We start from the raw sequence: 15273 nt of genomic DNA, 5'->3' as shown, positions 1-15273 counted from the left end.
AAATAATGATAATAATAATAATAATAATAATTAAATAAATAAATAAATAATAATAAAAGTAATTAAATAAATAAATAATAATACTGCTAGTAAATAAATGAATAATAATAATAATAATAATAATAATAATAATAATAATAAAATAAAATAAAATAATGATAATAATAAAAATTAAATAAATAATGATAATAAAGGCTTTTGTTAAAAAAGAAAAAAAATGCGAACTCAAATTTTTCTTTCTTTGTTTCTTTCCTTTGTTTGTTTGTAACTGAAACGTTTACTCAGTAGAGCCAGGGAAGTAAGTAGCAGGAAAGGAATTCCAAAGTCTAGCTGCTCAAAGGAAGAGGTGTTGCTAAACGAGTTTGTCAGGGATATGTACATCGAGGGGGCACAAGTGCAGCGAGTTCATCAGAGCACGTTCCATAAAAACATTTTTTCTCCGAACTACTTCACTTACCCATCATCCTCATCTTTTAATGCGTTGTCGCATGGCATCATGAAGTCAGATTTCTTGAGTCTTTAGTATGCTTCAACCTAGGATTGAACTTTTGTTTCCCAGCCAATTAGCAAACACTTAAGCATAAATGGGGCTAGTAATTGTCTGTATTTTTGAGATGAGGTGTTTTCATTGATTGAGATTGTCGGACTGACTTCCTCATCTTGGTTGTTATAGTCACAACGTTTCGGCCGTTTTGCCCTCCGGCCTTCATCAGGTGTTTTGTATCGAACTTGGGAACCGTTTGTTAGGAGTCTCAAACTGTCCTAGTGATATATGGCCGAGTGATCCTAGATGTTGTATCAAAGTTTACAGTTACCCAAAAATGCTGAGTTCAATCCTGAACGAAGGCAGTGAAAAGTAACATTCAAAACAGAGAATCAGCAACTATGTCCCAGAGCCTAGCTGGAGTCCGAACACGGTACCCCCGTAATAATAATAAAGGGTTGGGTTCGAGACTCCTAACAAATGGTTCCCCAGTTCGATACAAAACACCTGATGAAGGCCGGAGGGCAAAACGGCCGAAACGTTGTGACTATAACAACCAAGATGAGGAAGTCAGTCCGACAATAAAGATAATTTTTCATCATCATCATCATCATCATCATCATCATCATCATCACCACCACCACCACCACCACCACCCCCAGCATCATTGCCATCATAATCATTATTGTCACCACCACCACCATCTCAGCAAACATCATCACCAATACCACTATCACCCATCATCATCATCGTCACCACCACCATCATCACCACCACCACCACCACCACTCTCACCACCATCCCAACTACCATCATTATTTTCACCACCACCGCCTCCCCATCATCATCATCATCATCATCATCATCATCATCATCATCATCATCATCATCATCACCAGTTGAACTTTCACTTTACATGCTAGTATGCAGTGGCCTGCTTATAGAAATTGACTTTCGACTAACCTATCTCCAGGTCTTCATTAAAACTCATACTACACATCCATCATATCATTCTCATATTATTTTCTTCATGCAACACATGTCCTCAACCCCCACTAACTAGGTTTTATTTGTACAGATTATCACACCACATACACATGCCTGATAGACTTTTCTTTTGGTCGACAGTGGTAACGCTTTGCTGGTTAGTAATGACAAAAGTTCCCTAAACTTACTCCATCCACTTCTAATTCTTGTGATCACATTAGAACCTGCTCCACCTTGTGCTCCCTATCACCAAGGTAACAAAACTTTTGAATAAGTTCAATAGTTTTGCGATCCAAATCTATTCTCTACACGTCTGAATGTTCATCTTTCTCCATTGTCATACATTTTTTTGAACGCAAGTTGCTTATACTCTGTCACCCTACCAGTACTTCCACTTTGGCTTCTCAAAATTAAATCTGACTTTGTGCCTAATCTCCAGCCAATTCATGTATTTCACAGTAAGAATTCTCTGTTTTATGTTTCCCACGTGTTTCAGTGTGAGGACAATCCGCGAGATGAGCATGAAACTACGCCTGGAATTAATGGCAAGGAAGAGAAATCAATTTCGAGACAGGTAAGTCATCATCTCACGTGAATATTAAAAAAATATATATAAACTACAACATATTTATATTATTCAAACCAGGATTCTCAAAACGGTTGTTATATTCACAACGTTTCGACCTATGCAACTTCCGCCCTCAAAGTGGATCTTTCAAAACTTGGGAATCTTTATATCTAAACTTCAGAATCTATATATAGAATTTTGAACTTTACCCTTTATTTATATTTTACTGATTTTGAGCCCATTCAACAGCAGCAGCAGTAGCGACACTTTCCATTTTGAGATTTTGAATATCTTTGGTTTGTAAATGCCGTGCTTATTGGGTCTAGAGATCAATTTCTCTTCAAGCTTTCTCAATCAGAGATCATCTCTCTGACGAGCTGAGCATGTGAAAACGTTTTTATAAAGGTTAACCATATGGCAATTTGCTCTTTCTTTCATCAGTACGTTATACTGACAACAACTCTATTCGGCTCTCAGTGCTAACAAACACACTTCTCTCTCAGGGCACAACAGAACACGCCTGAACCTTTGGCCCAGGAATAAACTAAGACAAGGAGACAAAGAATCCATCATGGCTACTGGTGGACCCTAACTCATACATGAACTATTTTCTCCTCAAATTTTCCCCAAATTTTAATGCATTTAAAAGCAAGCTTCTCTCCTTCCATCATAAATGCTCTGACCTCCATCATACCCCAATTGAAATGAATGGCTCTCATCTTGGGAAAGCTTCATTTCTTGATAAGCTTCTGGGACTGACCTTCACTCCGTATCTGAAATGGAACACATACATCAAATCTGTTGGCAAAATCGCTGGAAAAATAGTAGAATCATTCTACCGTTTCAGTAGATATCTCACTGCTGATGCAGTTCGCTACCTGTATAAGAGCCAAGTACATCCTAAAATGGTACATCTGAGAAGGAGTTGCTCGACACACCCTATCCAGCCTTGATAGAGTTAAAAACCGGCTTCAAAGTCTAGTAGTTGATGCTCTTTTCTCATCCCTGCAATCTTTTTCCCACAGAAAAGATTTTGCAAACCTGTCTTTGCTCTATCGTTATTTTCATGGCAAGTGCTCGACTGAACTCCAATCTATGGTTTCCCCTTGTCAAGCTTTCATAAAAAACACTCAACTAGCTACAATCACTATCAACTTGGCCTTTTGGCCAAGATCAAAGTGTAGTAGCCTTCGGGACAAGATCAAAGTGTAGTATCTGTTCTCTCAGCTACGAAACTTGATCCACTACCGGGCTTTCAGGCTAGGTTAAGGTGTTTTTTCATACTAACTTTTGTTAGCAAGGACCGACCCCCTCCTTTGGGGAGTCAGGACCTAAAGGACCAACTCCACATTTGTGGGAGCTTCGACCCGAAAACCGATCCCCTCTTTTGGGAGACTGGAATCTCGGGACCAACACCACTAGCTGGTAGTTGAGACCTGCCTTTGTTGTTTTTTGCATGTTTTTCTTCGTTCCGGTCTCTTCCCTCTGAAGACAGGGGATGGTCTACTTTCTAACCACTTAATTGCCTGAGCAGCACTCTGACCTGCCAGGCCAAAACTGAGTCTATTTTCGCTGCTCTCCCGTTGGATCGAGCAAACAGGGTTCTCTTTCTCGCTTCCGTTGGGTAGTTAGTGGGTAGGGTGACGTGGGGGTAGGGCGGGTGCTTCGTTTCTGCTCCCCTCTGTGGGCAGAGATGTCTATCCCCTCTCTCTCTTAATTGCGACGCGGCACTCTGACCCGCTAGCACCCACTGCGTCTTTCTTCTCTGCTCTCCCCCCTCACGGGGGGATTCGAGCTTCTAACCCGACATCCCCATGAGGGGAGGTCAAAAACACTAATCTCTTCTGAGCCCGCTCCTCCCCCTCCACCCCCTCCATTCCCCTGGGTTTTCTTTTCTCCCCGCTACACTTTGGTCCGCATCAGCAGCCAGTGCTGCCACCACGATGCCAGGCAGGAAAGGTACATCACCCCAAATGCGCAACACCACCCCCGCAGAGGACTCCCCATGTGAGGGAGCAAGTGCACCTTCCGACGACACGGAACCTGCAAGCAAGGTAGGGCCGCAGCCCGCGGCGACCCCAGGAATACCACCTGCAACTACTCCCCACGAGGGCGACCCGGTGGAAAATGCAGCCGCAAGAACTGCAGTCGAGGAGAATGCAGAAGGAGCTACACCAGCTGCACTCCTGGACACCAATCCCACGGGAAGTAAGGCGGGAAATGCATTCCCCCGCTCCCCAAAAGGGCAACACCCCAGTTGCAGCAGAGGATGTGGAAAAAGGCTCCGACGACAAAACCGAGGAGCTATTTAATGCCACACTAGCCTCTCTGCAATCACTTTTTGATGAAGTGACCAGCGTTCCACCCTCCAGTACTCCCCAAGAGGGCAAGAACGAGAAAAAGGAAGTCCGGGAAGGGGACAAGAACCCAACCAGTAGCAACCAAACCACACTGGTGGGAACAGCTCCCCGGACCACAGCACCTGCTACGCCAACGCCAGCAGCTGGGAATATAACCCCAGGAGGGGAGACACCACCTACTCCCCAAGAGACGGCCACCAAGCAGCTAAGGAAGAAAAAGAGAAAGGGAAATGACCCGGAAAGCAGAGAAAGCCAGCATGCAATATCCAACGAGGATTGGCCAACTTTGATTGGTAAAGGTCAGACCCCCGGGCCAGCAACTCCCACAACGGCAGTTAGCAGAGAGGTGCCAGCTACGCCCCCCTGTCCCTGGACCAGCAGACTCCCAACAGGACTGTGGATCAGCATGGGGCCCCAAAGAGCAGCAGAGCAAGTTGACACCCTAGGACTATCGGAAGCTGTTCGACTCCACGTACAAGGAGTACACCAAGGGGAATGACATCCAACCCCTTCCAGAAAAGGGCGAGGGCTAACAGAAGAGGGTCCTGTCACTGATTACATCTGATGTTAAGACGAGGAGCCTCACGGGTGTCAACAAAGACACGATGGTAAACGTGCTGCTGGAACAGAACATCCCGGCCAACTACATCTGCAGAAGAAGCTATGTGCAGTGGGATGTTCTGCTTCCCACCCCCAAACATGCGATCAAGCTGTCCAGGACCAGTCACCAGAGCAGAAACATAAAGCTACAGCCCATTTAAATGAACAGGAGGGCAAATCTTTCTGCTCTGAACGTCCCCTGCTATTTTGAAGCCCAACAACTGGGGGCCATCCTCAGTCAATACGGGGACGTGGAGGAAGTCATGCCAGTCCGCAGTCTAAGAAACATCATGACTGGGGACTATAAAATCCAGATGGTCTTGGACAAAGCGGGATTCTACGGCATTCCGGCCACTTTGAAATTCGGGGAGTGGATGCTCTCCCTAATAGTGGAGGGGAGGAAGCCCCATTGCTGGCATTGCCAGTTACAAGGCCACATGGCTAAAGACTGCCTGAAAAAGAGTGCGAACAAGAAACCAACTAAAATGCAAAGCAAAGTTGCAGGGCCAGTCAAAACTACACCACAAGTCTCCACGCCCGCGCCGGCCACAAGCCTCCCAGAAGCACAGGAAGGTTGGTCGATGGTCACTAAAAAAGGGAAGACAGCTAAAAAACCACCCCCTCCAACAGTGACCAGACACCAGCCAGAAAACAAGCAAGAAGGCACGGAAAACATGGACACGCAGGCACCCTCCTCCTCAAACAAGAGGAAGTTACAAGAGTCTGAGGAGGAGGTCGCATCAGAGGAAGAGGAGAAATCACCAGCAACAGCAACACTGAGCGCGTCAGAGATCAGGAGGGCCAGGAGGAGGAAAAGCCGGAAGATGCGAGCTAACCCCCCTACCCCTACTGAGGAAGACACTTCCAACAAAACACAGGCTGATCCTGCCGTCATCCCACCACCCCAGCAGCCCGAACAACTCTCTCCCTCCCTCCCCAAGGCTCCCCATCCTTCATTGAACAATTTTTTCTACAAATGTGAGGGCAGAGTCCCTGTGTACATCCACCCCTCTTTCTACAGAGCACTTAAACTAACCGTTCCCCTGGACGTGGGGGGTGTGGCCAAGGACGGAGTACCCTCATCAGACCTACTTACCGGCAGCCTCGGCCAGGCCTGCCACGTCCTCACTGCCAAGGATTTCAGACCCGTCTGTGACACTGAATAAGGTAAGTGAACATGGCTTTGAACTTGGCTACATTGAATGTGAGGGGCATCAGGTATCGAAGCAAGGCCTCGCGCGTTGTGAGAGACTTGGTGTCCCTCAAGGTAGATATTGCCGCTATCCAGGAGACCCACTTTATTTGTGACAAGGATTGTCAGGTGCTGGTGAACGATTACGATGTTTACTCAGCATATGGTAATACTTATAGTCGTGGAATCTCCTTGCTAGTGAGTCGCACCCTGTCAGCGTTGGTGAATGTTGTTCACGCAGGCGAGGACGGGCGGCTAGTTGTTGTTGATGTTGCCGTTAATAATAGTGTTTTTCGGATTGTCGCTGTTTATGCTCCCAATTCTGCTGTAGAGAGGGCATCCTTTTTTCAACGGTTGGAGAGCTTCTTAGTGGATCCGGAACGGTTAGTTTTAATGGGTGATTGGAATGCAATCCTTGATCACAAAATAGATAAGGTCGGGGGGGGGGGCTAGTGGGTTGGTGCGGTGTGACAGCACTCTGTTCGACCTGATGGCCTCATGTGATCTCGTCGACAGATTCCGTCTGGATCATCCGGGGCGGGAGATGTGGACGTGGCATCCTGTAGTGCCTTCCCATCCGAGTACTTACTTGGATCGGATGCTAGTTAGAAGAGGCGACGTAGACTTTCTATCGTGCCCCACGTTCCACTTGTTAGGACACTCGGACCATAAACTCGTCATGGCCTGTTTGAACTTAAGTGCTAGGCCTAAACTAGCCAGATACTGGAAGTTCAACAGCACCTTGTTGGAGTTGGAGGACTACCGGTTGAAGGTTACCGAATTAATTCAGCGGGCTTTAGTGGGGGCGGTTACAGGTAGTAAGTGATGGGTTAGTCTTAAGGCCAAAATTAGGCGCTTTTCAGTCCAATACAGCCAACGCCTCACGTTAGATAAGGCTAAGGCAAAGAAGCGCTTAGAGGATAAGCTGGCCCGGGCGGTGGAGGGGGGGTATCCCCTAGAGGTAGCACTAGCTAAACAAGACCTCAGCCGCTTGGCTAGCGAGCAGTATGAAGGTCAAGTAGTTAGGGCTAGATTAATGAAAGTTTCCAACGAGGCTGTGAATGTTGACGCTGTTGAGCGTAAGGCTGCTTTAAAGCGCGGTTCGGATGGGTACATTCGTAAAGTACATAACCTGGAAGGACACGCCCTAGTTTCGACCCGGGAGATCTGTGAGGGGTTTCAGGAGCATCTATCAGAGTGCTTCACCCAACTACCCGGACTCAGGGTCGAGGAGTTTGGCAGCTATTTGGCTGACTCGCCCCGCCTCACGGCGGCTCGGGCGGCTAGCTGTGATGGTCTTGTTACTGAACATGAGGTCATTACTGCGTTGAAGCAGGTCGGCTACAACAAATCCCCGGGGCTTGATGGTTTACCCTACGAGTTCTACTTGAGGCTGTCGCCCATGTTGGTCCCTATTCTGAAGGATATGTTCAACCATTGGTTTGCTCAGGGTTCCATCCCTGGACAGATGACCAAGGGAGTGATCACATTGCTGAGGAAAGGTCAACGGCATGGTGGGGTGGAAAATTTTGACGATTTTAGGCCCTTGACTCTGCTAAACACAGAGTTAAAGATTTTGGCAAAGATTCTTGCGAATCGTTTGCAGGTTGTCATCACTGACTTGATCGAACCGGACCAGACTTATGCTGTGAAGGGGAGATCGATTCAAGGCAATTTGCATTTGATACGCTCGATCATAGAGGGAACAGAAGATGACGCCGAAGCGGCGCTGATCAGTTTAGATCAGTCCAAGGCATTCGATAGGTTCGACTATCGGTTCCTGGGAGCTGTGCTAGAGGCCGCCGGATTTAATCCGGACTTCTGCAAGTGGATCTTTGTCCTGTATGATAGGCCGACGGTAGCGGTGCAGATCAACGGTAAGCTGTCGGAGTCATTCGCTGTCTCTCGGTCAGTGCGTCAGGGTTGTCCGCTGTCGCCTCTGTTGTACGTCCTGGCATTGGAACCCCTCCTTTGCAAGTTAAGGGACGAGGCGGCTACACCTGTCCTGCGCGGAATAGCCCTCCCTGGAGGCACACGAGCCAGAGTTTCCACGTTCGCTGATGACGTCATCGTGTTTGTGTCTTGCCACACGGACGTTCAAGCGGTGGTCGAGGCGCTCGCTCGATACGAAGAAGTCACAGGGGCCATCTTCAACCGCAGCAAGTCGGTCGGCCTGCGGTTGGGGGCCTGGACCGGGGTAAACTCGCTTCCAGGTATTTTCAGCTGGACCGGTGGACCGGTCCGTATTCTTGGTGTCTGGTTTGGACCGGGACTTCAGCTGGAAAAGAATTGGTTGGAAGTATATGGCAAGGTCAAATCGTCGGTGAAGACTTGGATTGGAAGGAAATTGCCCTTGAAGGGTCTGGCGGAGGCGTGTGCTACATACGTCTTTCCGCTCATCCTTTACCGATTGTCTGTACTTCCTCTCCCTGCAGAACGACTAACCTGCTTGCAAGGGCGCCTCGATTCACTATTGTGGAACGATGGTAAGCATTATGTCTGCAGAGAGGTCTGTGTCCAGAGTCCGAGCGAGGAAGGCCTGGGTCAGCCCAGTCTCTTGTGTCATAGAAATGCCGAGAGATTGGCTTTCCTGGGTCGTTCGCTTGAAGAAGACGCTCCTTGGGTCCCTGTGGTTGAGAACTCATTTCCCAATCTCAAACCCAACCCCTCGGTAAAAGGTCGTCGTAGACCGAGGGGAGAGTCTAAGTTCTTCTCCGAATGCCGGACCGCTCTTAGAGCTTTGCCGGGGACCAGTGTCCTTGATCAGCCAAGAAAGAAACTTTATCGGGAGCTAATGGAGGGGACCGCAAAGGATCCACTTTGTAGGCGGATGGGATGGTCGATGGAGGTTGTCCGTTCTCATTGGAGTTGGGCGCCGGGACAGGAGATTCTGAACAACTCGGAATTTTCCCTCACCTGGCAACTGGTCCAAAACGCGCTGCCCCTTCTTGACGAACTCTGCCAGTATAAAAACATACGAGGGGCTTCTGTCTGCGCTGTGACAAACGCGAGCCCGAAACGATCGGGCACGCGTTTTTTAGTTGCAGCCGGATCCAGCCCTTATTGGAGTACGTCGGGTGGGTAACGGCTCGCATCGATGCCGAATGTCCGCTCGATCTCGACGAAGGTTATTTTGTGTACAACATGGAGCCGCCGTTCCCCAGGGAGGAAAGAATGGTTTTTCGAGCGATCCTGGCAGTAGCGCGCATGGTGATTTGGATCACACGCCTCAAGTTGGTCCGCGAAAGGACATCTGTTCCGGATCAGGAGGTTGCCTAGAGTGGAATTTGACAAGAGGTGGGTGCACAGCACTAATTTGTGCATCCGTCAAGGAGCCAAGTTTCAATACGTTTTCCCTCCTTAAGCATGGTACGGGCGGTGCTGGGGCCTTCGGAACCCATCCCGCTTAGGTTCTAGCTAAGAAAAACTTAAGAAGACTCTTGACTGGTGGTATAAATGAGATCCTGTTCCTGATTTTATTTTTGGTACTAGAGAACCTCTGAGTCTGCCCATCCCCTTTGTGCCACATCCTTGCTTTTTCAACATCCCCGGTCACTCCCTTACTCAGAGGTCACCTTCCAACCCCCCTCCACCTGTTGCTTTGTTTTCTCACACTTCCATTAAGATATTTTCCCCAATCCCCATTAGGGATCGCCCTGCTTGTTTTCGGTTCCCCGGAAAACAGTGGGGGGGTCTAGTCACCTAGATTAGTACAGGGGGGTCTCACTAACAACCCAGTAGGATTTATTTTTTGTTTTTGATATGAACACTTTTAATTAGTTTTCCCCTCTCCACGAACAATCTTTCAAAAACTTTTTATTTTCTAATGAAATTGAACTTTATTTTTTTACACATGCACACACACAAAATATTTATAAAAAAAAAAAAATGCATACACAAACACACAGACAACTGTTTATAAATTGTAAATATGTTTTTGATTCTTAAACGCTGGGGATTTATTAGTTAGATTAAGATCCATAGAGTGAATGAGGTATTTTGGTAAATGTTGCCAGCCAAGAGTAAGACTCCAAAGTCTACATTTATTACTTTTAATCACTTTAGTTACAAAGACCTGAACCCTTCTCCTCCCCAACTTCTTGTAGGGCCTTGTACCTAATTTTGTTGTTTGAAAATCTTTTGTTTTTTTACTTAATTGTATTTTCAAAATTTTTAAAAGCAATAAAATATATAAACAAGATCAAAGTGTAGTATCTGTTTTTCAGATGCGGCACTTCCATTTCTCGTTCTCTTTCAGTGGAGGAGAAATCCTTCACGACTGAGACAATTTTTATTTTTGTACCTTTTCTCCGCGTTAAAAAACGACCCTGGTGTCTAACTCTGTCCCGTGGGGAGGCATAGTAAATAGGTACAATCACTATCAACAATTTTCCCCACTTTTTATCTGTGATTAATTCTAAATGCAGATTCCGTGAACAAAGCTTCTTTACGAGAACTGCCCGCCTATGGAACATTTTTTGTTGTCTTTCAATCACACAAAATATGTGCTAAAATATTCCTTGGTTTTGGGATTGATTTATGTTTGAACAAAATAATCGATTTTAATTCGTCTACTTAGTCACAATTTACAATTAACTCACCAACTGATTCATCTCTGTAACTTTCTGTCTATCATTCTCCTCCTCTCTCAGTGTATGTTGATCCAATGAATGTATAACAGTTTTTAATGTCTTATTTAGCATTTAGTGAAAGGTGGATTCTCACTTTCTATCTAATTTACATCGTGTGTTCATACGCATCATAAACGCGTATGTTAATTAAATAGATGAATAATAAAACTCATTAATTCTATATTATCCATGATTATTAATTTTAGTTATGTGTGAAGAATTTATAAATGTGTGTGCATGTAGATGTGAGTGTATGTGTGTGTGTGTGTCGTGTGTATGTTAGAGTGTATGTGTGTGTGTGCATGAGTATTATGTGTATATGAGTGGTTGTGCGACTGTAGTGCATGTGAATGTAGTGTGTGAGTGTATGTATGTGCGTGTGAGCGTGTGTGTGTGTGTGTGAGTGTGTGTGTGTGTGTGTATGAGGGTATTATGTGTATGTGAGTGTGTGTGTATAGGGAATGGTATGTGTAGGGAATGGTATGTGTATACGTGTGAGAGTGTGCGTGTGTATATGAGTGTTATGCATATGGGAGTGTGTGTATATGTGAATGTTGTGTGTGTGTAAGTGTGTGTGTGGAAATGTTATATGTATGTGAGTGTAGTGTGTGAATATTTGTGTGTATATATGAATGTAAGTCTGTATGTGAGTGTGTGTGTGTGTGTAATGTTATGTGCATGTGAGTGTGCATTGTATGTGAATGAGTAAGTGTGTGTGTGTGTGTATGTATGTATATGAGTGTTATGTGTATGTTAGTTTGTGAGTGTGTGTGTATGTGAGCGTGTACGTAAGAGTGTGTGTGTAAATGGATGTTATACGTCTGCAAGTGTGTTTGACTGTGTGTGAATGTAAGTGAGTGTTATGTGTGTGTGAGTGTGCATGTGACTGAGTGTTATGTGTGTTTCACTGTGTGTGTAAGTGAGTGTTATGCAGGTTTGACTGTGTGTGAATGTGTGCGTGAGTGTGTGTATGTGTGTGTGTGTTATGTGTGCGTGTGTCCTTCACCGTTCCGTTTTAATGTCTAACAATTTATGTTAATCCAATCAAATTGCTGACTCTCATTAACCGTTTGCTCAGAGGCAAGATAATCCTCTTGTTTGAAACCATCGAATCATCTTCAACGTGTGAAATGGATTATCTCATCCCGACCACATAATCCACTATGGCTTATCCAACAGAGCGAAAAAAATGCACAGACAATCAATAATACACCCGCCGCCTCGATTTCAATCCAATCGAGTAGGTCACGACTTACCTACCGCTAAGGCTGAGCAATTTGTCCTCTCTCTGCTTTAAGGCAAAGGTTCGTAGTTTTGTCACGTTTTTTTATGGATACCAAAGTTTGAAGCTTCTAGAAGAATCCAATGACACTTCCGATAGCCATGGGAATACTTATAACATCTGAAGAATCCGCCAATGAAAGCAGTCCCTTGCATCAAAATGAAAGTACTGAGTCCGTGCCTGACTGGTAGGAAAATATTTCTTTATTTACTTTACAAATTAATTTCACTCTATGCTTGACTTGGCCAACAAGTTTCAGTTATGAATTTCCAACAGGTTTCAGGTAGATCTAATGAATGTGAAGCCCATCCAGAATAGCAAACCCTACTGATGAGACGACCACCAAAGTGTCCATACATATCTTTAAATTCACAATCCTTTGAAGAAGCAATCCAATCAAATTTTGGGAAAATATATTGCACTTTATGACTGACTTGCTCACCAAGTTTCAGTAATGAATATGCAACAGTCCTTTTTTTTGTTTGTTTTATCACCATTAAATATGTTCCAAATCTTTACCTTTTCACATATCTCAACACAATAAATATTTGTTGATACAGGATATTGCACCACCCTCCCACAAAAAAAACGCTAACCATGGAATCGTTAGTAAAATTTACAATCCTTTTTTGCAATCCAACCCTATTTGGCACAAATTGTATACGGTATAATTACGTTGACACACCAGCTCTCATTAGATCACCGAAGTTAAGCAACATTGAGCCTGGTCATTACTAAAATGGGTGACCAGGTACTGTATGTACGAGGATATCGACACCGCCCTGCAAGAGTTGCAAACATCCAACGTCATCATCTTCCCTAACAGGGATATACATGCGCTTGGGAACCGCTTGTGAATTTCATAATCCCACGGAACTTCCTCCTTTGGAGAAGGCCAGTTAAACCTACATAGAGGTAGTGCCGTTTCCATGTTTTTCCTCAAATTATACCAGAAGACACTTTGTTGGTCGTCTCATCAGTAGAAAGTGTGATCCTGAATGTCTTTTACTTTTATAGGATGAATGACACCCTCCCCCCCCCTCTTCAAACAAAATACCCTCTACGTACTCGTTAAAAAAATTCCCAATTCTTTCTGCAATCGAAGCATTCTTAGTACAAACAAACTTCAATTTATGCTTCCCCTGTCCGTCAGCTTTCAGTTAGATCTGTTCAGAATAGCATGCACTACTGATGAGGCGACCACAAAGTGCCCCTACATTAAATTGCAATAAAACAAATACTGTTGGTCACTCATGACTAGGGATTTGACAACAGCATATTCTTTTCCTTGTTTTGATTCTCAGGTATATATCTATTGATATCTTATGTTTTTATGTAGAGTGATGTGGTTCTCGGTTGATTAATTGTGTCTAACTATGTCGGATATATACTCGAGAGTCAAAGCAATGAAAAGAATATGCTGTTGTCATAGCCCTACTCATGACTTAAATTTAATGAATAAGTGTGGTACAGATAGATTTTAACCTGTATATATATTACACACTACTGATGAGACGACCACCAAAGTGTCCCTACATTAAATTGCAATAAAACAAATACTGTTGGTCACTTCACTCATGATGAATAAGTGTGGTACAGACAGACTTAAACCTGTATAAAAAAAAAAAACAGCCACGGAATCGTTAATAAAATTTAATAAAATCCTTTGTACAGTTTATCCATATTTGGTGCCAATAAACTTCAGTTTATAGGATGATCCCCCAAAAAGGTGACCCCTCTACCACTAAAAAATGGAATGCTTGGAATCTTTAATAAAACTTTTGAAGAAGCAATCCAATGATATTTCATTAACATAAATTACATTCTTGGTCCGAATTGTCCACCAAGTTCGAGTTCTGAATATCCAACAGTTTTTTGTTTTATCATGATTCAATTACATGCAAGGCACTTTGGTAATCGTCTCATCAAAGGGATACCCCCCCCTAGTTTTTACAAGAACTCTAAAAATATTCAAGAACATTTTATGTTTTTCCTGCTGTTGTAAGCTTCAGTTTTAAACAAATATAAAATATTTCTTTTGTGAATGTATATTTTTTTGAACGTGCTATTTTGTTTTCGTTTATCAAATGACGTCCTTCGTTTTCTTGCATCTGATTATAAACCTTAAAACTTTTTCACTGAAAATACTTCCTTGAAACCGGCTCATTCTAAAATTATCTCAATCAAACTAAAAACCCTAAAGAAACCATCTACTAAAATTTCACAAGAAATCGGAAGTATCTGAAATTTTAGACCATTTTGATTTTCTTTACATAAAACTAATTAAAATCAATATATAATGCTACTAAACCAAAACCTAAACTAGAATCCTTATTCCAATCAAATTACAGATTCGTTTCTGTAATTTATCAAGAACCTTCAAATGAGACACAGATTCAATAGCTCAAATTACAACAGTGCTCCATACATAGTCTGATAGTATCTTTTAGCGATAGAGCTTTACTTCAAGAAAGATTTGATGAGAAAGAAAACCGAGAAGATTAAGAGTCAAACCATTCTTATTCTTCCTATGTTCACCAGATCTCAGTTAGATCTGTCCAAAATAAAACACCTAACTGATGAGACGACCATCAAAGTGTCCATGCGTTAAATTGCGATAAAACAAATACTGTTGGTCACTCATGACCTAAATTTAATGAATAAGTGTGGCATAGATAGACTTTGACCTGTATCCTACAGCGTTACACTAAAAAAACTGCCTGCCATGGAATCGTTAAGAAAATTTAATAAAATCCTTTATACAATCTACCCATATTTGGTAAAAATAAACTTCAGTTTATACTTTACTTATTGTTGCAAAACCAAAAATAATAAGCCATAATATTTATACGGTGATCTCTGAAAAATGGAACACTTCGAATCCTTTATAAAACTTTTTGAAGAAGCAACCAATCATATTTGGATAACATAAATTACATTCCATATCCGAATTGTCCACCAAGTTCCAGTTTTGAATATCCAACAGTTTTTTGTTTTATCATGATTCAATTACATGAAAGGCACTTTGGTAATCGTCTCATCAGAAAGAAAAACCCCTAGTTTTCACGAGAACTATAGCAATATTCATGAACATTTTATGTTTTTCCCGCTGTTGTAAACTTCAATTTTAAACACATAAAATATTTCTTTTGTGAATGTATACTTTTTG

The 15273-nt window shown here is 43.4% G+C and overlaps 1 protein-coding gene across 1 annotated transcript in view; it reads left to right on the top strand.

Moving 5' to 3' along the window:
- LOC145263209 (uncharacterized) overlaps positions 1-15273 on the top strand; it is a 165068-nt gene that overhangs the window by 39570 nt on the left and 110225 nt on the right. The window contains exon 6 of the mRNA XM_080120284.1: positions 1968-2045. Coding sequence (XP_079976410.1) covers positions 1968-2045 — 78 coding nt within the window. The remainder of the gene's footprint in view (positions 1-1967; positions 2046-15273) is intronic.

This window comes from Euprymna scolopes, chromosome 38, assembly GCF_053919585.1.
Source record: "Euprymna scolopes isolate OS-2025 chromosome 38, ASM5391958v1, whole genome shotgun sequence".
Classification (NCBI taxonomy): Eukaryota; Metazoa; Mollusca; class Cephalopoda; order Sepiida; family Sepiolidae; genus Euprymna; species Euprymna scolopes.
This window is presented reverse-complemented; position numbering and strand designations above follow the sequence as displayed.